General features: G+C 46.4%; 1 protein-coding gene across 1 annotated transcript in view; it reads right to left on the bottom strand.

Moving 5' to 3' along the window:
- LOC119399548 (uncharacterized) overlaps positions 1 to 23,406 on the bottom strand; it is a 102,056-nt gene that overhangs the window by 26,146 nt on the left and 52,504 nt on the right. Inside the window, exons 2-3 of the mRNA XM_037666357.2 lie at positions 18,947 to 19,070; positions 14,610 to 14,802 (exon numbers count right to left, since the gene is read on the bottom strand). Of these exons, the coding sequence (XP_037522285.2) occupies positions 14,610 to 14,802; positions 18,947 to 19,070 (317 nt within the window). The remainder of the gene's footprint in view (positions 1 to 14,609; positions 14,803 to 18,946; positions 19,071 to 23,406) is intronic.

The following is a 23,406-nucleotide window of genomic DNA, read 5'->3' as shown; positions in this document are numbered from 1 at the left end:
ATCCCTTTCAGCCCTGGATTTTTATTTTGGTCGGGGACTTTTTTTCTGCGTGTTTTCCTAATTGTTATGACCTCAGAAGACCACAAACGAAAAATTGAGCCAGTGGTGCAAGTATTAATGGATTTACAGACATGACATCAAATTAGGTCATCAGGGCTCAGCGGTTGTGGAATGAGCAAAATGGCATCTTTTTTCCGGCTATTCAATAGAGCACACAAAATGTGAACCACGTCTCATTTCTAAGTGTGAAACTCGTTCAAACAGCCTCGGTACGTCGACCCACAAATGGAGCTTACTCGCCTCAGCTGACCCGCCTCGGCGTCACCCACGACTTCGGTCAAGCTTCTTCTTCTTTGCGGCTTCCAGCTCCGCAAGCATGTCACCATTTTGGTGTCAATGGCAGTGGGGACCATTGGAGAAGTATTTCCCCAAGAATGGGCAGTTGTGGTTTCATTTCCGAGTTGCTAAGCGAAATGTTTTGTGATTGTGTCAATTGACACCGCCAGGGCCGAAAGAGATATAGACTAATATCACAACTTTGCAGGTCCTTTCAGCTGTCAATGCACACATCTGAGAGTGGTGCAACCAGTTGCCTATTGAATATTGTCTTTCTTTCATTGAAATTAAAGCTCTTTTGCAGAAACACATTCTTGTATTCTAAAGTATTTTGTGTTTGCATACAGCATAATTGGGCGTAAAATTACCCTGAATATCTCCTTTCAACGTGGTCTTGACAAACATATGTATTTGTCGTCTGGTCAGACATAGAATAGCTTTTTTTTTAATTTCATATGCTGCGCCGAAAATCGCTGCATAATTGTGACAAAATTGTCGTGCTAAAGAAAATTCTTCAATGGAATGAGCTAGCTATAGACTTAATTTTAATTTATCAACTCTCCACCAGAAACAAATATCTAAGTTATATCTGTTGCAGTACCTAAACGCAGATTGCGACCTTCATGCATTTCGAAGAAAAGGTCCGCGCAAGAGGCTCCTTCCGATGCGCCTTTCACAGATCTATAGAGACTCGTTAGGAGCGGTGCTTTGTTTCTAACAGCACAACACAAGATTGGGAGCATCGAAATAAACTCACCCAGTCGTGCATGGTTCACGGGGCAGTGCCCGCAGTAGGAGCACCAGGCAACTTGATGTGGCACGCCTGGTTCCCCTGGCTGGCGGCTGTACGCGAGCAATCTGATGCACTCACACTCACATCGCACTGACACACTTTGCACTCACACGTGCCGTCATAACTGCACGCTCCTCTCTGAATGCCTTTGACGTCGGTCGAGGTGTACATCCCACGCAGCAGGGCCTTATCGGCACTGCCGAAACGTTGAAGCACGCCAAGACGATCGCGGGACCGAATTCTCAACGAAAACAAAGAGACCACGCAAGGAGCGGGCGCAAAAGAGACGGACACCGCTCGACGCGCATGGGAGAGAGTCAGCAGCGTGAGCAGGGAGAGAACGCGATCAAAGGTGAAAACTTCCTTCGCACGTTGAGTTTGTAGACGTCGCGGGCGTTGCTTGCGTGATAATTTTGCGTATTCTCGAGTAAACAGAAACAAAGGCACGTCTACAATACGAACTTGTATACTTAAGACAAAAACGGTGCGAGGCGAACGAAGCAGCAGAGGCGACTGACGTAACTCGGCACGGCCGCTGCGTTTCCAACGCACGTGCTTCGCACGAAATCAGATACGACTGCCAAGGTCAGGGAATCTCGAGTTCATCGGCCGCATCCGGCGCCAACACAGGAAACACTATACGACGTCAACGTGGACATCGAGCCTTGAGCACGCTCGCTCGGCGCTCTCTCGCTTCTCGCCGCGGCGCCGATCTCAATTTCCCGCATCAAACACGGGCCCTGTATAAGCGTTGCGTCCGCTCGAGAAATTTTCGCTTCAATAAAGCCCGGGCTCCATATAAGCGTTGCGTCCGCTCGCGGCCGCATATAGCGGGCCCAGCCCGTCACCGCAGAATTTGTCACGCTTAATGGCGATTGAAGGGTCGCTTATATGGAGTACCTTGTGGTGGAATAAAAATGGGCCGCTTATGTGCCGGACGTTATGCGGGACTTGAATAAGAGTGTAGGCAGACGTCGGCAACTTTTTGAGTCGGACCAAGTTGCGTGAAGGCAACGCAGCGGGAGCGCGGACGGCAAATTGAGGAGGGAGTAGGTGGGCTTGGCAGAAGAAGAGGAAAAAATTGATGAATTGGCCATAATTTAGAAAACCAGATTATAATTCATGTTTATTTTCAGCACGCATATCACAAGGCTCCAATCAAACATAGCTTAGAACGGCGATCCCATTTTAGGTCAAAAGTGCCACTTCGGCTTTAGGATAGGAATTGACAAGGGAATAAGGGGGTGGGGTCTGACGTCATGCCGGGTACCCTCGGGCCGCATACGGCCCGCGGACCGAAGGTTGCTGACCCCTGCTTCAGAGCATGCATATGGCCATGCAGAAATCGAGTTTCTCTTTTGCTCTTTTTGACACTGACGCCCTTTCTTTACAGCTCTCCCTACTTCATTTACGTTCAAGTTCGTTATATAAAGTGCCTTCCTTCTTGTTTACCAGCACGTTGATTGAGCATATTGCCACGCACGCTATTTGAGCGTATACTGATTTCACCCGCAAATACTGTTCGCAGCACTGGGCGCAGACGGCGCCGCACTGTTTCAGAAGCTTCGCGATTGTTTAAGATCATTCCGTTAATATTGCGCGCAGGACGCGAATAGTCTAGGTTATTCTAGATATAACGCAGCCACCAGCGATAAGCCTCGTGAGACGGTTGTGCACGATCAATCATGCATGGCCGATCTGCAAAATCAGACGCGCTTCTTGGCCATCGCTCCCAGCGAAGGTCAGACGCCAGTATCACTTTTCCACAATTCTAATGGGGAATACCATTCAAGCGACGTCTGATTGGGTACTCGTTCTGGGTGTTGTTTACAGCTTCGCTGTCCAACCACGTTCACAGCGTGAGAGCGATCATTTTTGTACTGAGTCGATGTATTCATCCTCTCCCGCCCCCCTTAGAAAACTTTAATTATGTACCTAACAGAGATTTTAGCTGCCTCGAGGTCCGGGGGCATTGCAACATTTCTACACCACACCTGGTTTTCCCCTACATCCGTGATCGTCCTATCTTTTCCAACATGATGTCATATGATGACGTCATCATCTGATGTCACGTTACGTGACGTCAGAGCGACATCTTGATAACATCACAACTTTTAGGGATCTGTGATGAGTCCTAGAGGCCCGATTTTTAGGCACCAAAAAAGCGCGTTTTAGGCGCCAAAAATAGGCAGGCAAAACAGCGATTTAGGCCTCCAAAATCGTAAATATAGCCACAGAAAAGTTTTACATAAATTCATATAATTTCAAACAAAGATGTGCCCGACCCGTATCTACGACAAGAAAGACAGAAATGTCGTTGTTCATGATGGCACAAAGGCGCCAACGGTTGAACACAGCCATGAAATTGTCCCTTTTTCCCGCACGGTTCACAGAACACGGTCTCTCCTTTTATTGTCTGGCATGGTGATTCAAGTGTCCACCGTCGAATCAACACACTCCTGGGTCTCTTTCTTTTCGGCTGGGCTGACAAGGGCAGCACAGGAGCAGATGCCCCGACCACTAAAAGACCAGAAGGGAGGGATGCCTCGTATTGGCCGGGGCTAATCGTATAGGGTCAATTTCTCCCCTCTTGGTGAACACCCTGAAGAGCCCCTCACCAGGTTTGAGCATTTGGAGAAGAAGGCTGTGTAGGCGCTAATGCACTTTCTGCGTTCAACCGGTCTATCAGAACGGCTCTGATAGGACGTCCTGCATGTGTGTGCATGTGTGCATTTTTTGTTTCGTTTTTAATTTATCTCACTCTGTCTCTGTTCTCTTTCCGACCCCTATATCCCCACCCCTGTGCAGGGTAGCAAACCGGCCGCTCGCACCAGGTTAACCTCTTCCTTTTAATCTATTTCTCTCTCTCTCTCTCAAGCTGACAAGTGTAATGGATGCACTGGCCGTTCACGATCGCATCTGCCAAGGATTGCGACGCTACGCGCTGCTGCAAGACGTGAAATTTCAAACTGGACGCCGTTGCCCTTTTTCTCGTAGGCGCGCGCCCCAAGATGGAGGGGCTGACGTACCACAATGAGTGGTCCTGCATACTTATTTGGGCACTGACGTCGCTCACCTACATAGACATCGACGCTCAGGCGTCGCTAACAATAGTACATGACGCTGCGAGAAGTATTCGAGACGACGTGTGCAATTTGTTTAATATGTTGCTTTAATGAATGACCGAAAGCTGAGAGAAATAATAAAACACAGAAACGGAATTTAACAGCAAAGGTGTTGAGGCTAGCCCTAATGTGTGCGGCCTAACAGAAAACGGATATGTGCCTATCAGAAAAATATCACCATCATAAACGGGTATGTGCCACAGGAATTGGGTTAATCCCAGCACTGGTCAACTAAAGATGAAGAAGGCAACATCTAGCCCAACAAATGGCTGAGAAGCGATGGTGGCGAGCCGAAGACCCCGAGTACGTACAATACTAGCGAACGGGAAAGGCAACGGTGGCTGCGAGAAGACCCCGAAGCGATGGAAGGCCTAGGTCAACGACAACGTGCCGGTAGATCTGAGAGTTGCAAACACTTGGTTTCAGCACCAGGTTCTGTCTCGGCAGTTTGGACATCCGTGTCGTGTCTGTGACAGTCTGGTTTAAATCGAACCTCTGTACGCCGAGGATCAACGTAGAAACAACCCAGAATCACCTAGCTAAACCTTGCAACGACCTAGAAGCAACCTAGAAACAACCTGCATCACATAGCTAAGGCCTAGAAACAACCTAGAAGCAACCAGATTAGTCTTCAGAATGATCCGGTTTGGCTGTTTCGAGCTTTGTGCGGCTTAGCGCAAGCTTCGCTAATTTTTATTCTTTCTTTTTACTTCTAATCACAGCGAGATGCCACACTTATCTGCCGCAATTCCACATGCGTTCCTGTTCTCGTCATTGCCGCGTCGTGCCAATGCCATCCCCGACAACGCTTGGCGCCTTTTTGGTGCCTTTTTGGTGCATCGTCCCTTACAGCAGTTATAGCTGTGCGATGCGGTGTAACGATACGTGATCCGAGCCAGCCTCTCCAAACGTGTGCGCACTGAGGAGTCCATCCCACAGAAACGAACGCTGAAACGACACAGCTCGTCAACGCGGATACACGGGACTAGTGGCAAGGGTTTGAAGACCGCCTTCTCGCATCATGGTTTCTCGGCTCATAATGAACCAATTTAAAACATTCTTGTGGTAAAACGCCCAGTGGCTAACTACAATTTCTTATGTGAGCTCAGAGCGGCTTTTTCAGAAGTAAATTACAAAGAAAAGAATAGCCGCGTGTGCATCACACTTATTATTTATTTTGATCTAAACCCTGCTTTCCCCTGACGGCACTGCACGGTTTCGCATTCGTTCTCCACCTTCCCGCGGCTGCACAGAGGGACCTCCTGTTCCCTACCCACCACCACACGCAGGTCTTCAAGGCTGTTCTTCACTACTTTGGGCACACTGTACTGGACAACCGGCTGTACAAGCCACCCACCGCGTCCTCGGCAATGGACGCCACTCTCCTTCTTTTTTCTGATTCCCATCTTTATTTCTTTCTTCCCCTTCTCCTGCAGATGCTGAGACGGGCTTCGATCCAGGTTCACTGCTGCTAGTGGTTGTTTTTCCCGAAGTTGGTTGAACTATAGGTGTAGGTTGAACCCCATAGAGTTTTAAAAGGTCAATATTGCCCGGTAACATGAATAACGGTTTAAAACTGCACTTGAAAGCAAAATTTGAGTTTAAATAGTGCTCATATAGGCGCCGTTTTTAAAAATAGGCATTTATAGACATTTATAGGCATTTAGGCACGAACCCCAAAAATAGGCATTTATTGGCACTATAAAACACTATAAAAGCCCTTCTTAACCTCTCATTCATGCTCATATATCAAAGTGAAACGATATGAACGCAAGGAGCAGTGATGACATATGGTGGCGTCTTAACGTGATGAGTTTCTGCATCACTCGTGTTGACGCTGGTGCTGCCGAGCGCTGACGCCACTGGCGGTCAATTTTTATTCCGATAGCAATTATATGGACACTATCGGCTGGTTTTTGCCGCCGCCGTCTGTCGATGCCGTCATGTCCCGGATATGTATATTATGTATATATCAATAAAAGCCACAAAGAAAAATAAATCCGAAGAAAAACATTTCCGAAGCGCACCACCGGGATTCCAACCTTCGACCCCTCGCTCCGCAGCGCGCTGCCCTGAACAACTCGGCCACGCGTCTCCGGCTGTTTAGCATAACACCGGCGCGCTATTTGTATACACCAGTTACCGCTAACGGCACGCAGAGTTCGGAGTTGCTTCAGCTTGTATAGTACCACCCGCGAGATTGCCCGAAGGGTTCGCTTAAAGCGACGCTCTTACATTTTTCTTCAGACGCGCACTAAAGGGTGGCCCCTTTCTGTAGCCACTGACGATGTCACCACGCGGCAGGGGACACGGAGCGCTCACTCCACGCACCGCAGTTTTAAAGAAAAAGAAGTGTAAGGGCGTTCGGTTGTAGCGCGTTGCTCAAACACGAAGGAGTAACAACCGCAACAGTTAGTTTGTGCTCGTTCTGCGTGTACATCTGCGTTTATTTGGAGTGTCCTTCCTTGTGTTTGAACAGTACGCTGCAAGCGCCGAGCTGTGACCGCTGTTAGTTCGCGGTCGTCCTGTGTGTGCTTTCGCCAGTCCTTTGCGCTCGAGCGGCGCGTTGCAAGTACTGAGCTGCTTGCCGTTCTTCGTGTCACATCATTTGTTGCTATCGCATTCATTGCTTTGCCGTTGCGGCGAAACTGACTTTTTTTCGTTTGACTGGGCATTATAGGCTTTGAGCCTAATACGTTTCGTAGGGATCGACAAAAGAGTGGCGGGCGCCGTGTTAGCTGCTGCTAGCTTACCAATATTCGGCACTTGGATACAAATTGAACTATCTCTTAATAGACCTGTTTATAAATTAGCCTTCAGCGCCGCGAAGGGTTCTTGAATTAGTGTATGTATGAATCGCCAAATGGTTCCCAAATCGTGATTGTCGAGTTCACCTCTTCTTTTCCAAGTGTGATATGTTCACACTAAAGGCAGAAAATTATAGTTCTTGTTGAATTTCAAATGTCTGGAAAGCACTGCAACGCTAGCGCAGTGAACTAGTGCAGCCTGTAAATAGCTTCAGCAGCGTCATGTTATAATTCCTATGGTAACGTCTTACATATATGAAAGTCGAATAATTAACTTCTAAACTCTCACAAATGAATACACTTGTGAAGTGTCACAAAATACACTATAGAAGGCTATGCCATTCTTAAGCCTCTCTCCAACTGATTTTCTTCTCCTGGTCCTCACATCGCACCTCCTTACAATTACTTCCCTTTCCTAACCCCTTGCTATCCCCCATGTCATATTCATCCTTTCTGTCATGATAACTTTCATATCACTCCTTACCCTTACTTTCCTTTCCCTTCTCATGCTGTACTATAGAAGCATATGCTCCGGTTCACCCTCTCCCCTCCCCCTTTACCAGCTCCTCACTTCCCTTTCTGAGCCCTAGATAAGCTAAACCATAGATGGGTATGAGATGCTTCACCATCTTTTCCTCTTCATTTCCCTCAAGCTCAACCACACTTCCGTTTGCCACCAGCAATGCATTCACAAGGATGCAATTGATGCTTGCATTTTGTAGCAGCACTTGTAAAATTCATGTGGCACATACCGGCTAACTCGCTTTTAAATGCGAAGCATTTCTCAGTGAACCTCAGGCACCTTGGCCATTTGAATTAACCTATCTACATACCTATCTATCTGTCTAGCCGCCTACGTCGGGGCGCTCTCATGGTTGTCTGTATAACTTGTAATGTACCAATATTAGCATAGCAGGCAATCCCTGCATGATGAACACGATTTCACTGGTCATGGCATGGTCATGACCAGTGAAATCGTGTTCATGACCAGTGATCTAAGTGTACCATGGTCAAGGTACAGATACACGCCGGTTATCTTGGTAAGGGTAACCGAGGCGGCCAACATCAATGCAAGCGACACGGTTAGCCTGCCGGCCTCAACATTCCTGAGCATGGACAAGCCGTACATATTCATGGCCAACATCAACGTAAGCGACGGCATCTTTGATGAAAACATGGACAACTTGTGGTACATGGAGCGTGATGAACACAGCAAACTCTAGCGCTGTGCCTTGAATATCCAACGTAGAGCAGTGGGTAAAGAGCCCTGCTCCACTCGTCGCCGACCTAGCGGTCGTGGTTTCGACTCCCAGGTCATTCAAACCTGCGAAACTTTTTCTTTTTTCTTTGTCATTTGTTTGTTGTCATTTTACTGACGTCACACTCGTGACGGAAATGATGTCAGTAAAGTCTTGGTAGACCGAATGATAAAGCAATTTCGTGTTAAAAACTCAGTTTCACCACAATGGCGAATCAATGAACGCGACGGCAACAAATTAGAATGTCACACGATGAACGGCAAACAAGCCAAAACTTGCAGTGCGCTGCTCAAGCACAAATGTGCAAGAAAAGAACACGCATAGGACGAGCGCGAAGTAACAATTGTCTAGCTCGACACTTGCAGCGAGCGGCTCAAACACAAAGAAGGACACAACTAAAAGAAAATAAATGTTGGGGTTTAATGTCCCAAACCAGGATATAACTACATGTGATTTCGCAGTGGAGGTATCTGGAAATCTTGACCACCTGATGTTCTTTAACGTGGACCTAAATAGAAGTACACGGGTATAGAGCATCTTCGTCTCCACCGAAAATGCAGCCGCCGGGGCCGGGATTTCATCCCAGGAGCTTCGGGCCAGAAGACGAACACCAAAATCACTGCACCGCCATGACGGGTGCACACACAAAAATAACGCACATGTATACACAGCAAGAGCGCGAACTAAGAACTGTAACAGTTTTGCTTCTTTGTGCTGGGTAGCGCGTCGCAAGCGTGGACATTGCACAACAAGCTAGCGCCTACTTTGGCTCTTCTAGCTAACAACTCAATCCTTTCGCAAAGGCGGCCGCTGTAGCGAGCAAAGTGACCTTCGTGTGGTCTATAGCTTCAACACAAACTTTGCGGTGGAAGCACAGGACATACAAATCTCCCCCGTTCCGATATCAGCACGCGAGCACGGGCGACTACGCCCTGTAGGTTGAAGTACAGGTAGGAGGCGCGCACACATCCCAGCTCCGACGAAACACAATTGAGGCGACGTTATTTAAAGCGTGCTGGTCGTGCCGTGTCGTTGGGTGATAGTGAACGCGCAGAAGTACCACCGAGCTCCGACTACCACCAGCGGTGGTACACCACCAGTGGTGTATAAAAATAGCTCGGCGTTAGTATGCTAATCGGTCATTCTACGTGGCACAGTTGCCTCATGCGGTGAACTTCGGATTGAGTGGTCACAGGTTCAAATTTCCAGTCACGCACTTCAGAAAATATTTCTTCTCACGTACTTTTCTTTGTGGCAAACACACTCACATATACACATATATATGTGTGTGTATATATGTGTATACACACAAACACGCACACACACACACATATATATATATATATATATATATATATATATATATATATATATTGTTACGCCCACAGTAAAGGTTTGGGGTTTATTGACAGAAGGCTTGGACGGCAAGACCGCACAGGACGAAGATGATGATGATGATGATGTGCCTCTACCCATGGCTCATACCCACACTGGGGGATTGGCCAAGAACTGTAGATATGAAGATTTAAAACTACTAAGTTAACACAAAAGACAAGCAAACATAAAAGAGAACTACTGCAATAATTATTTCTACATTCATCCCAGACTTCTCATCCTAACTAGAAATTAGAATAATGAAAGTAATGTGGTACCGAACGTTTTCTTTTTTATTGATTTCTTTATTTTATTGATTCATTGCTATTATCGGAACAGGTTTGCAATTAAGAACTGAAAAACACATTCGTTTTGTTTCCTGAAGGAAAGCAATTACAGCATCAAAAACATTCCTGTGGCTGACGCCCAAATCCGAAGCACCGAAGGTGATAATAGCGTCTATTGTTAAAATTATCCCCAGCTTAGCACAGTGAGTTTCAAGAAGTCTTATTCTTTGTAATATATAGTGGCGACACGATAAAAAATAATGCTCTATTGATTTGATTTCTGAACAAAAGTGACAGAGGGGAGATATCGCCAGACCAGCCCTGTGTGCATACAGATTCAACGGGGGCACTCAGCATCGTAATCTAGTTAATAATACTTCTAATTGTCAGTTTGACACCACTGGATTTTCCATGGAAATTTTAGATGTCTAAATTCTGTCGATGAAGTTATTGATTCTATGGCGTCTGCTCGAAGGGAAGATTTCCTATACCTAATCGCAGTTATGCTGGCTACTACAGGAAGGACCGAAATTATTGGACCGTTCAATGCCGCGCTAGTGTGTCGGCCATTTCATTTATTTCTAATCCACAGTGGCCAGGTACCCATAATAGTTTCAAAATTTTCAACTGTGGAGGAACTAGCATAAGGAGCGTTTTTAAGGCAATTGATTTTGATGAAGTTGTTAGAGATGTACATACTGGCAGGGAATCTGTTATTATTATTGCGCAATGGTCGTTCAAATCTAGTTTTCGCAGCGCTAGTATAATTGCCGAGAGTTCCGCTTCAAACACAGGGGTGAAGTCTGGCAGTCTTAATGAAAATGACCAGCCATTGATGCCTGCCTTTTCGCCAATTACTGAAGCATCTGTGGCTACTATATTTTTTTTTGTTTTCGCGTGTGTAAGATAATCTCGCAGCCGACTATTTAACACCCTGTATGATTGAAAATTAGGCTTAGAGGGGAAAATCTCATCGAATTCTATCTTAAGATTCTGGTTTGACACATTTGCTGCAGCTACATCTCGAATTTTTACCTTTAGCCTCTCTAGTTGCTTCTGAACGAAGATAATCTGTGGTGTACGAAAACGTGGCCAATGAGCAAGAAAAAAGGAGTCTGGCTCATTTATAAAAGCACATTCAGATCGTCTCAACGGAAAGCTATAAAATTTTAAAAATGTCTGCACCGTCAGGATTCGGAATCGACAAGGCAATGTTGGCAAGCGCGCTTCCTGATACAGAACGTTGATTGCTACAAACCTAGGGAGTCCCAGACACAATCGCAAGGCTTCTCGCTCCAGCATAACCAGAGGCTTAAGTTTGTACGCAGGGCCACCCGAGAACAAGACACCCAAATTCTAATATTGGGCGCATGTACATTTTATAGACCATCATCATTGTGTCCCTACGTAGTCCATATCTTCTGCTGCTCAGCCTACGTAGTATGCGTACGGCACGTTGTGCCTTAGGTACGACACTCTCTATTTGTGGAGTCCAGTTTTGTGTCCCATTATAAATGATTCCCAAATATTTTAGCGACTCAACCTGCGGAATAGGCTCTTGTTTATATAATATTGAAATTGAGATTGGATGTGCGATTGGAAATATCAACAATGCGCTTTTATTTACATTTAAGGACATGCAAATTGTCTCTAGCCATGCCTCTAGCGTACTCATGTATCTCTGTAATTTCTGATATACAGAATAAATATCACTATCAGCCGCGAAGAATGCAATATCGTCGGCATAAACATATAGATGCACATACTGGCAATTGGGGATTGAGCTCATTAATACATTAAATAATACTGGAGACAACACTGCTCCTTGGGGGACTCCGCGAGTCTGTTCGAACTTTAATGATGCACAGCCGTCCTTATAACAATAAAATTCTCTTGCCCTCAAAAATTCGCCCAACCACGCAATTATATATTGAGGGAATTTACGCCTCTGTAAGTGGTCCAATAAAACTGAATGCTCCACACCATCATACGCTTTGGCGACATCTAACGCCACTAAAGCTGCGTGTTGCCTTCTTTTCCGAGCAAGTTGAATACGGCTTTCTAAATCGGCGTGTGCACACCATATTGAACAGTCTACTCTGAAGCCAATTTGATTTGGATTTAACAATAAATTATCCGCCATACAGATTGAAATTCTATTATGCAGCACCCTCTCTATGAGTTTTACCATATTAGAAGTAAGAGAAATAGGTCGAATGTTTTCTATGGCATAGCCTAATCCTTGTCTTTTTTGTACCGGAATCATTTTTGCTCATTTGCAATGATATGGAATCCAGCCATTTTTTAACGAATAATTTATTGTATTGATGATGTCACACGGTGATAATTTGAATAATATCTTTATCATAGAAACCGTAATTCCGTCCGGACCTGGAGCTGACGAGGGTAAATCTTGAATCACTAGACCTAATTCTTCCAATGTAACTTTAGTAAAATCCACCGTTAGCGCTGGTACTTGCAAACTGTATAACTTGGTTGATGTAAATCTACATTCCAGGCCTTTAGCTATGCCTTGCAAAGATTTCTTCATTTCATCTGATGACATAATTTCACAGTCTATATTAATTGGTGATGGTAAAATTTTTCGTGATCTCATAACCCTAAACAGCGATTTTTCGTTCTTAGGTTTCAATATGTAATCATAGTATTTCCTATCGTATAAGCTACCGAGAGATCTTCTTTTCCACCTCCACACATTTCTTCGTCTTTTTAGTCCGGCGCATACACGGCGTAATATTTCCCCCTGTAATAAAACGATAGAACACCAAAGCCAGACGGGCAAACCAAACAACACACGTCTTCTTTTCACAAGTTCAGTGTCCAGACTGCCCCACCCAACCAACTTCTTTTCACGGGGAGAAGGGAGCGCACTCTCTCCTGTCTGGGTTCGCGCTCCACGGTGCGCCTGGCTCTCGTCTGTCAACGGTGCCATGTTCGCAGTCGCATGTTCTTGAAGAGACGGCCTTTCGTTTGGTATTATTTGGTTTGCCCGTCTGGCTTTGGTGTTCTATCGTTTTATTACATCCTCCCCCCCAAAATGAGCTTTGATCATTTTACTTCTGTCTCCAAAGGGTAGAGCAGTTGTACCGGACGTCGCAGAATGATTCCAGTGGACAGCTTTACAGCACAAGAACGCACTGCTCCGTCACGGCCTTTGAAAACTTCGACGACTCTTCCTGTTTTCCACATATGTGGCTTTGCATGGTCTTCGTGGACAATCACAATGTCGCCTACCGTAAGGGAATTGCCCTGTCTTGAAAATATTAGGTGCGCGGAGCGCAACTGTAGCAGGTATTCCCTTTGCCATCGGTTCCAAAAGGCGTTGACAAGTGATCGTCGGTACCTCCAGCGTCGGTTAATGTCAGCTGCTGTAGAAGTGGGAACAGCGCTTAACTTGGAGGCGGGTAAAGCTATCAGTCTCTTTCCTGTCAACAGATGGGATGGTGTAAGCACTGACGCCTCACCTGGCTCCTCTAGGACATAGGTGAGTGGGCGCGAGTTTATCGCTGCTTCCACATCCGCCAAGACTGTAGTGAGCTCTTCAAATGACAGGCTTTGACGTCCGAGAACTTTTCGCAGGGAAACCTTCACTGACTTCACCATTCGCTCCCACCAGCCTCCCCACCAAGCTGCCTTTTCTATTATGAATTTCCACGTGATGCGCTGAGAGCCGCAGTAGTCTTGAATGTCACGACTGCGAAGAATTTTCCAGAGGCTTTGCACTTCCCTCGATGCCTTCTTAAAGGTCAAAGCGTTATCGATGTCAATAGTCTGCGGTAGACCCCTGCGCGCTACGAAGCGTCGAAGAGCCAGCAGAAAACATTCAGCTGCAAGGCTGGAAATTAACTCTAAGTGCACTGCTCTCGTTGTTGCGCAGGTGAACAAGGCGATGTAACTCTTTGCGCTTGACGTTTTACTTTTGGTGAAAAGAGGGCCGGCGAAGTCGATGCCCACAACTTGAAAAGGTTCGCTCCGGTTCACTCTGTCACTTGGAAGGGGAGCTGTAGGCGCTGTGGCCGGTTTGAGTCGGTGCTTGGCACACAGAGAGCATCGTGATATCACTTTCTTCACTAGCTGCCGACAACACGGAATCCAGTAACATTCGCGCAGTTCAGACATAGTGCTGAGAGCGCCTCCGTGAAGAGTTCGAAGATGAGCTGCAACTACTATAAGTCTGGTTACGACATGATCTTTCGGAAGAAGGATTGGATGCTTGACGTCTTCGGATATCTTTGAAAATTGAAGACGACCTTTCACGCGCAACAATCCCTGTGCGTCAAGGAAAGGCTGAAACTGTGCAATTGGTGAGTTCACCGTCAGGCCCTCTCCCCGAGAAACTATTCCAATCTCTTGCTCGTAGTATTTACGTTGCGCATGTCGAATCCAGTGGTTGCTGGCCTCTTGAATCTCGTCCGCTGTGAGATATGCTGGGTTACTCCCATTGTGACGTCGGCAGTTTCTCACAAACCTCATGACCCACGCGGTTACTCTTATCAGACGTGTGTAACTGCTAAACTTTTCTGCTTGTAGCAAAGGGGTCATTTCTCGGTTATCTGCCAGGTCGCTAGAAGTTTCTTTCCACGGAAGTGACACTTCATAGCGCTCACCTTTTCTTTCCACGCTGCTCAGAGCGTGGTTGATGCTTTCTTGCTTCACGCTCTCTTCATTGGCGACTCCAATGGCGTCCAGTTCCCAAAACTTTTGCAGTATAGTTTGATCTTTGGTGTCGCTTTCCAGACCAATCTTTAAAATGCAGACATTTGTCGCCATGGTCAGAGAGCTGTTGAGACTGAACGGACCCTGGAATGTCCAACCAAACTTTGTATGGATAGCTGCTAAACGTTGTTGTCTGCACAGCGGCGGACTTGCCCTGACAGTAAGTTCCACAAATGATCCGCTCCAATCAACAGTGCAATTCCTGGAACCGCTGGCATTCCTGGATAAATGAGCTTGTCAGCGATAAGTCCTCCATTACACTCAATTTCCTGCACAAAAGCATGGTCAACCGGAACTGGTGCAACGTCTTTGCATATGAATGGAACCTCTATGGCCTCAATGGTTGTTTCACTGTCGCTGTATTGACTTCGCAAGCGCAGTTCAACGATTCGGAATGTTTCCGTTTTCGCAGCTGTCAATCCGAAAGTGTTGAGGTGGGAGTCCTCGTGTCCCAAAACACGCAGGTTAAGCGTTTTAGAGACGTCTTCTCTAATAAATGTCTTTTGACTTCCGCCGTCTAGTACACCACGGATGTATCCGCATTTGTTACCACCAACGGCCCAAGTGCGAAAAGTCTGCAGAGCGACTTCTTTGTTCATTTCTTTTTCAGCGGCCGCACGTACGTTAGTTGTAACTTCTTTCACAGCTTCTTGCGGACGATCATTCTTTGCTTTCTTCCAGTCGGGGTTGCACAAGGAAGATACATGGCGTTTGCCGCAGTGGATGCACTGTACTTTTCTTCTGCATTCATTTGACTGATGCCCCCACGACGTACAACGAAAGCAGCGCCCGGCTCGTGCCAATTTGTTGGTCTTTTCTTCCGGCGGGAGGGGAGCCGAACAGGACTGTGTCTCGTGTTTCGTCGACTCGCAGAAGAAACACCTCCTCGCCTGCACCGGCAGCGTGTGAAGTACCGCGGCGCTTGGTGTATGGTTCTGTTTACTTTCCCCCCCGCTCCGTTCGTCTTTGCTCCCCTTCGTGGCACGGACGCTTTCGGCGCATCTTTCTCTGCTTTCTGTCTCGACGAGGAGAAATTCTAAAATGTCGGTTAGCCTATTGTCTACTCCTGACGCCGAAGATGCTTCTGAATCGTGTGGCGAGTGACTCGCCGACTTTGTCGCGCTGTTGGCTCGGCGTACTTCTTTGTGGAAATCCACAACCATTTCTTTGGGCAGCTCCGAGAGGATCACGTCGCTTAACATTGCCGAATAAGACGCCGCATGTATGCCTAATCCCTTCAGTCCACGAATGTGGGCTTGCACGTGATCGTACAAGCGCCGTAGCCCGCGTGCGTCCTCCCGTGAAGCAACGCTGGGAAGAGCTCTCAATTTCGCAATGTGTTCTTGTTGAATTCGTTCTTTGTCGCCGAATCGTCTCTGCAATATTTCGATGGCATCTTCATAGCAAGCTTCCGTCGCCTGCAGCCCTCTTATCGCTGTCATGGCTGGTCCCGTGAGCAGGGATCTTAGGTACTGGAACTTCTCGGTCTTCGAGAGCCCTTCGTTCTCGTGCACTGATTTACGGTAGCATTCCCAGAAGGATTGCCATGCGGAAAGCTCACCGTTGAGCGGCTCCAGCCGCAGCTTTGGTAGGGAGGCTGGTGGGAGCGAATGGTGAAGTCAGTGAAGGTTTCCCTGCAGTTTTCCATTATATCCTTATTCACGTATAGACCTCAGTTATTTCGAACTAGTAAGTCAGTTAAAATAGATAACCCCCCTTCGCAGACGAAGCGCACCGCGCGTTTTAGGCATCATCCCGCCGACTAAAAGGTTTGAGGCGAGCCACATGGGTGACTTCAGCCTTTGCAGATCGTCTCCCACTAGCTGTCAGTCCACTGCACTGAGGCGCTCAAGTACAACGAATGGGCCGGCGTTGTTGGCGAGGAGTTTTTGGCACAAGCTACGCTTGCGCAAAGGCTTCCGTACGAGCACGAGGTCTCCCGGTTCATAAGTGACGTGCCGGTGCTTGCTGTCGTAGCGGAGCTTCGATCGGTCTTGTGATGCTATGGTACGCAGGCGGGCAAGACGGCGAGCTTCGTCAGCGAGACAGAGAGTTTCGGCTAAAGAAGGATCGTAATTACCAGAGAACTAAAAGATAGTATAGAGGTTACAACGATGGGGTCGAACATAAAGAAGAAAGAAAGGGCTGTAGATGGTGGTCTCGTGTTGGGCAGTATTGAATGCATACATGATGAACGGTAAAACGTCGTCCCAGTTCTTATGGTTGGACGCCACGTACATTGACAACATATTCACCAGTGTCCAGTTTGTTCGTTCGGTAAGGCCATTCGTCTGCGGATGGTAAGGCGTCGAATGTCGAAGTTCTGAGCCACACATACGGACTAGTTCCTCGACAACGTCTGCCGTAAACTGACGTCCGCGGTAAGTTATGATGACGCGAGGAGGTCCGTGGCGCAGTATAATCGAGTGCAGAAGGAAGGAGCATACTTGCCCAACAGTCGCAGATGGCAGGGCGGCCGTCTCGCAGTAGCGGGTGAGATAATCGGCGCGCACTAAAATCCATCTGTTCTTTCGATGAGCGCGTAAATGGGCCCACGAAGTCAATGCCAACTTGCTCAAATGGAGCACTGGGAGGCGTCACAGGCTGTAGGAGTCCGGCTGGAGCTGTCGTGACTGATTTGTGCGCCTGGCATTGGGCACAACCGGTCACGTACTGCTCAACTGACTGGCGCATGCGTGGCCAGTAAAAGCGCTCCTGTGTACGATGGAGTGTTCGGGACCTTCCCAGGTGACCCGAAGTTGCGTCGTCGTGCATGACGCGCAGAACAGAGTAACGTAGCTTATCCGGAACCGCCAGCAGGAAGCGGGAGCCCTTGGCCGAGGAGGTCTTCTTTTAAAGCAGTCCTTCACGAACGCAAAAGCGGCCTTCCGAAGGGGTTGCTCTTGCTTCAGCAAATAACGGCTCCAAACTGACGTCCTTCCGCTGCTCAATTTCAAAGCTGGCCTTGTCCGGGACCAGTGGTGTCACTGACGCAATGCGGTGATCGAAATTGTCGGCATCGCAAACTGTCGTATCAAGCGGCATCTGCGAAAGGCAATCAGCGTCAGCGTTTCCTGCCGCTCTTGTACAATACCGTAAAGTCGTACTCTTGCAAGCGTAGAGCCCAGCGTGCATGACGGCCGGATGGATCGCGAAGGCTTACAAGCGAGCACAAGGAATGATGATCCGTGACCACTTGGAAGGGACGACCGTAGAGTTATGAGCGGAATCGCTGTACAGCAAAGACGAGTGCCAGACATTCTTGCTCAGTCACTGTGTAATTGCGTTCCGGCTTACTTAAAGTTCTACTGGCATATGCAATGACGTGTTCCTTTTCATTGCAGCGCTGTACTAGAACTGCACCTATGCCAATTCCGCTGACATCAGTATGAACTTCAGTTGCCGCAGAAGGATCAAAGTGCCGGAGAATAGGCTGCGACATGAGTAGGAACTACAGTTGGTTGAAGGAAGTCTCGCAGTCGTGTGTCCATTCAAAACTAGCACCTTGACGAAGCGGGCTGGTCAAGGAGAAGGCAACGTCCTCAAAGGCAGGAATAAATCGGCGAAAATACGAGCACAGGCCTAAGAAGCTACGAAGCTCCTTCGTTGAGCGAGGTGGTTTAAACGCTTTCACGGCTGCTGTCTCGTTTGGGTCAGGCCTGATGCCATCTTTGTTGACAAGGTGTCCAAGCACCAAGGTTTGTCGCTCGCCAAAACGACACTTCTTCGCACTTAGAACCACACCAGCGTTTCTAATACATTCCAGAACTACGTCCACTCGTTCGTTCTGTTCATGAAATGTGCGCCCGAAAATCACAATGTCATCGAGATAACACATACAGATGTTCCATTTTAGTCCCCGCAGAATAGTATCCATGAACCTTTCGAATGTGGCGGGAGCGTTACATAACCCAAACGGCATCACGTTAAATTCATACAGTCTGTCCGGGGTTATGAAAGCAGTTTTTTCCTTGTCCATCGGATGCATAGGAATCTGCCAATAGCCTCAGCGTAAATCTATAGACGAAAAGTAGGACGCCGAATGTAGACAGTCCAAGGCGTCATCAATTCGTGGGAGAGGGTAAACGTCTTTCTTGGTGACGGTATTCAAACGGCGGTGGTCGACACAGAATCTCCAGGTACCGCCCTTCTTTTTCACAAGAATCACTGGAGCTGCCCAAGGACTCGATGATTCTTAGATGACACCCTTCTGTAGCATTTCACGCACTTCATCGTCTATTATCTTGCGCTCGGTGGGGATACCCGGTACGGTTTTTGATGGATTGGCTGTGCTGTTCCTGTATTTATCATGTGGCGTGTACGAGACGGGGGATCGAAGGCGCATGGCCACTCTGTGAAAAATCGAAAACCGGCAAGTACTTTAGCAGAACGTCTAGAAGCATACGGCGCTTGTCGGGAGACAAGTGACTTGTCGACCATAGGTGAAATTTTCTAATCGTCCTGAGCAAGCGTTCACTCGGTCATCGCGTCGAACGTTACTGAGGACAGCTACTGTCGTCGGCGAGTATTCTTTGAATGAATGCGAGCTGAAGTCCTCTTGGTAGAAGCACTGGTTCAAATGAACAATTTATGGACTATAACATTCTCATAAGCAACGAAAGCCTAACTTCAGTGTCAGATGTCACTCGCCACTGTCGGAAGTTTGATGCATTGAAGCAGCGCAGAATAACGCCGAAGTTTGCTCGTCTGGCCAATGTCACCTCGGTGGCCTAGTGTAGAAACTACACCAACTGTTGACCTCGCTACAACCATCCGTCAGATCGTTCGGGAAGAGCTATGCAAGCATGAAAGCATGACGCGTGAAGTAGCCGGCACCTCCCGATGCTATTTCCCACAAGATGTGGCTACCCCGCACCTCCACCACTCTATATATATATATATATATATATATATATATATATATGTATATATATATATATATATATATATATATATATATATATATATATATATATATATATATATATATATACATATATATATATATATATATATATATATATATATATATATATATATATATATATATATATATATATATATATACACTCTAAAAAATTTTGGTAGCTTCACAAGCAATACACGCGTGACAACAGGGAAAATTTTTCTGTCTGAAGAAAGCCGCAAAACTTTTCGTAACGTTACGGAAGCCGTTCTTGTTTGAAGCATTATGGAAATTCTTCGCGTGGTAATGCAGAGACTCCTTGGTTTTACCCAATACGGGCAAAAATCAGAAAAGAAATACAGTGAAACCTTCTGGAAACTACGGAAAGGTGCTCCCGTTCACGCAGTGCTACGGCCTTTGTGTTAAACACCACCATTCAAGCATGCACTTCATTCAGCTTCATCCATGAGGTCTTTCACTTTTAATTTCTTTCTTACGCTTTCAATCTCTCTTGATATAGACTTCTTTTCTTACCGCGGGAGTTCTTCGACACATTTTATTTGCCAAGATAAAATCAACAAAGCAAGTGGACAAGATAAGGTTTGGGCTTTACATTGGGAAAACATAATGAGGCATGGTGTAGCAGGGGACTCTGGAATAATTTATACCACATCAGGTTAATGTGTACTTAAATCACATTTAAAGTGCATGCATGTTTCTTCATTTCACCCTCATTTAAGTGTGGCTATCACGGACAGATTCAGACGTGCACGCTTCATGCTAAACAGTTCAATCCTATAGCCACTAAGCTACCACGGTGGGTAAAAAGCAGAATGAACTGAAGCCGTGTATATCTCTTAATTATCAATAATGCATCCAGCCAATACATTTTTCACAAGCACAGATGTCCAAGATGAGTCTTTCTTTTACAGCGAAAGCTGTTATGAGATCATTTCACCGGCCGTTTTTGGCGCCGTAGTTGTCCGCCGCCGCCGCCGCTGCCGCCGCCGCCGCCGGTGTCCGTAACCAGTATTGCTCGAAATAAGAAAAAACTAAAGAAAAAAATCCAGGATGGAACGAGGTTCGAACCTGGGCCCTCTGCGTCGGAGCCCAGCATTCAACCTCTGAGTCATGCCGGTGCTTGAAACTGCTTTGCTAAAAGGTGCTATGCAGGCTTCATGTCGGGAAGGAACCACATTAGCATATGCAATATAGCGTGGTAGAAGAGTAAAATAAGCACCAAGCGTCGCACAACGCGAATTCTGTAACCAGGCGTCACACAATGCGAATCGCGCAACGAGTAGGTTGTTGAATGCTTCCAACCCATTACAAAGGACCCTGCCATAATTCTTCATCGTCATCAGGCACAGCATCAACAAAGTACGCATAATGTCTTACATGGGTTTAGCAGGTACCAACGCTCTCCGTAGAATGACGAAAAATGGCAGAGTACCTGCTGCCCTACTTCTTAAAAATGACAATGATTTATAGCGTAGTGGGTTCCTCGCAAGTGCACTTGTATTGGTTTCCAATGAAGCCCCTAAGCGCATAATCCACTTCCTCTGGGTCTCAGTAAAATTACAATGATTTATAGCGTAGTGGGTTCCTCGCAAGGGCACTTGTATTGGTTGCCAAGGAAGCCCATAAGCGCATGATCCATTTCCTCGGGGTCTCAGTAAAGTTATTCGCCCCCCCCCCGTCTCTTTCTCACGTCAACGTATGTTATACAGCGTGACGGGAGAGGGAAATAGCGACCGGGCGTCACCCAATGCAAATTACATAACTGGTGGGCCGTTTAAAGATTCCAACGCATTACAAAGGGCTGAGCCATAATTCTTCATCGTCATCAGTCGTCGCGTGAACAAATTGCACATACTGCCTTACAGACGTGTAGCTGGTGCCTCGGTTTTCCGCAGAATGACGAATAATGGCTTACTAGGTGCTTCCAAACTTCACAAAGATTGTGATTTATAGCGTAGTGGGTAACTTTCCAGTGTACTTGTATTGTAGCCCCAAGAGAGGTTAACGGGCTCTGGAAACGCCGCTCTTCCAGCTTTCGCTGTGCACTGTGCTGCGGTTTTAGCGCAGGCCTGGTGTTTTTTTGCTTTGAGCCAAACATTAGGAGGTGGATTGACGTTGTGTAAATTGATCAGTTGTGGGCATATCAAGGGCTTACCAGGCATGTCAACTACACTGGTGCCTAAAGGGTAACTTATTGTCTAAATAGCATTTGCACTCATGTTAGAGCACAGACGTCAGTTTTATCGAAATGGAGCGTGCACTATGATGTGACAATCTGTATATCATTAGTAGCGGTCGTTGGTGTATTCCTCTGGGTTCGAGCAATGCTGGAATACAGCTTTCTGAGTCATAGTAGTACATATTTCATGTTTATTGCATTGCTATAAAAGCAGATAGCCAACGGTGCAATTACAATGGTGCATGTCGCCCCGACATGACACTTGTATAGGGCCTTTTTCTAAAGCAGTTTTAAGCACTGGTATGCCCCTGTGGTAGAATACTTGACACCCAGTTTGAGTGCATGGGTTTATTGCTGGCTTGAATCGTGATTTTGATTCTCTGTGTTCATCAAGATTTTTGCTAACCGACAATGCCATTGATGCCGGCAACAAGCTTATCTGCGACACGAGTTATCTTCGACACAAACTATCTGCGCCATTGACGGGCATATAACATTGTTCATGTTTGTCGTGCATTCATGTCCTCCTGTACTAATTTTGGTATAATGTTCAGCAGACAACCACGAGAGGGGCCAGATGTAGGCAGATCGATAAGATAGAAATGGTGAAAGAGCCTTTGGTTCACAAAGAAATGCTTTGCATTTAATATAGCCAACAGCACTCCGTAAATTTGTTCTCTCATTGCTTTCTGTAACCTTGTTTTTTCAAAACAAAGCAAACAAAGAAGCGTAAAGCTCCCTTTAGCTACATTACATGTCATTTATGCATTGTATTGTTTACACGTGTGATGGTATTTTGCCTATCCACTCGCAAACCATAGCACCATTCTCTCAATAAGGGCATTCTTAATTGTAATCATTTCCAAACAATTGACATGGACAGGTCATATAAGTGCAGAAACGAGATAGAATAGAAATACACAAGCACCTGATTGCACAAACGTTGCAGCAAAAACCTTTTGTCCGATATTTACCATTGCTACATATGACACTCTTACTTGATAACTGGTTGTAGGGTTGCCGTATAGTATTTCGTGTCGGATGAAAGCTGCTGACTAATGATTTGATCACACAGAACATTAGCATCACAGTGTATGCCAGAAAAATAAATAAATGGAGTTACTTAGTACCAGGCATCATCGTCAAAAAATACTGCTAGTACTCATCCAGAATGTGTTACGAATAACGTTAAACGTTTCCCAGGCTACTGATAATAAACCAGTAGTGCCCTTCGTGTAAACTTAAGCATCGAGCGAAGCAAACAACAAAAACCGAGCAATGAATATACAACACCATGCATTGCATGTATGCATGTATGTATGTATGTGTACAGACACACACACGGCCTGTCATCATCATACTGTAGCTTTTCACAACTGTGTGCCAGACAACATGTGAGAAAAGCTACCCCACTGCTACTAGTTTGGAATATTGCTGAGCAACTGATGACCATGAAACGAGCTTGAGCTTCAGAGAATATTGATTTGTTGCATGAGGGACAAAAGAAAAAGCCTAGTTTTTGCAATCTAGAGCAACACTGCTGTCACTACTGTATCAACACCCTCCCTGGCAAACTGAGAGA

The sequence above is a fragment of the Rhipicephalus sanguineus genome, chromosome 7, assembly GCF_013339695.2.
Source record: "Rhipicephalus sanguineus isolate Rsan-2018 chromosome 7, BIME_Rsan_1.4, whole genome shotgun sequence".
Lineage (NCBI taxonomy): Eukaryota > Metazoa > Arthropoda > Arachnida > Ixodida > Ixodidae > Rhipicephalus > Rhipicephalus sanguineus.
The sequence above is the reverse complement of the archived record's forward strand: the minus strand, read 5'-3'. Positions and strand labels throughout refer to the sequence as shown.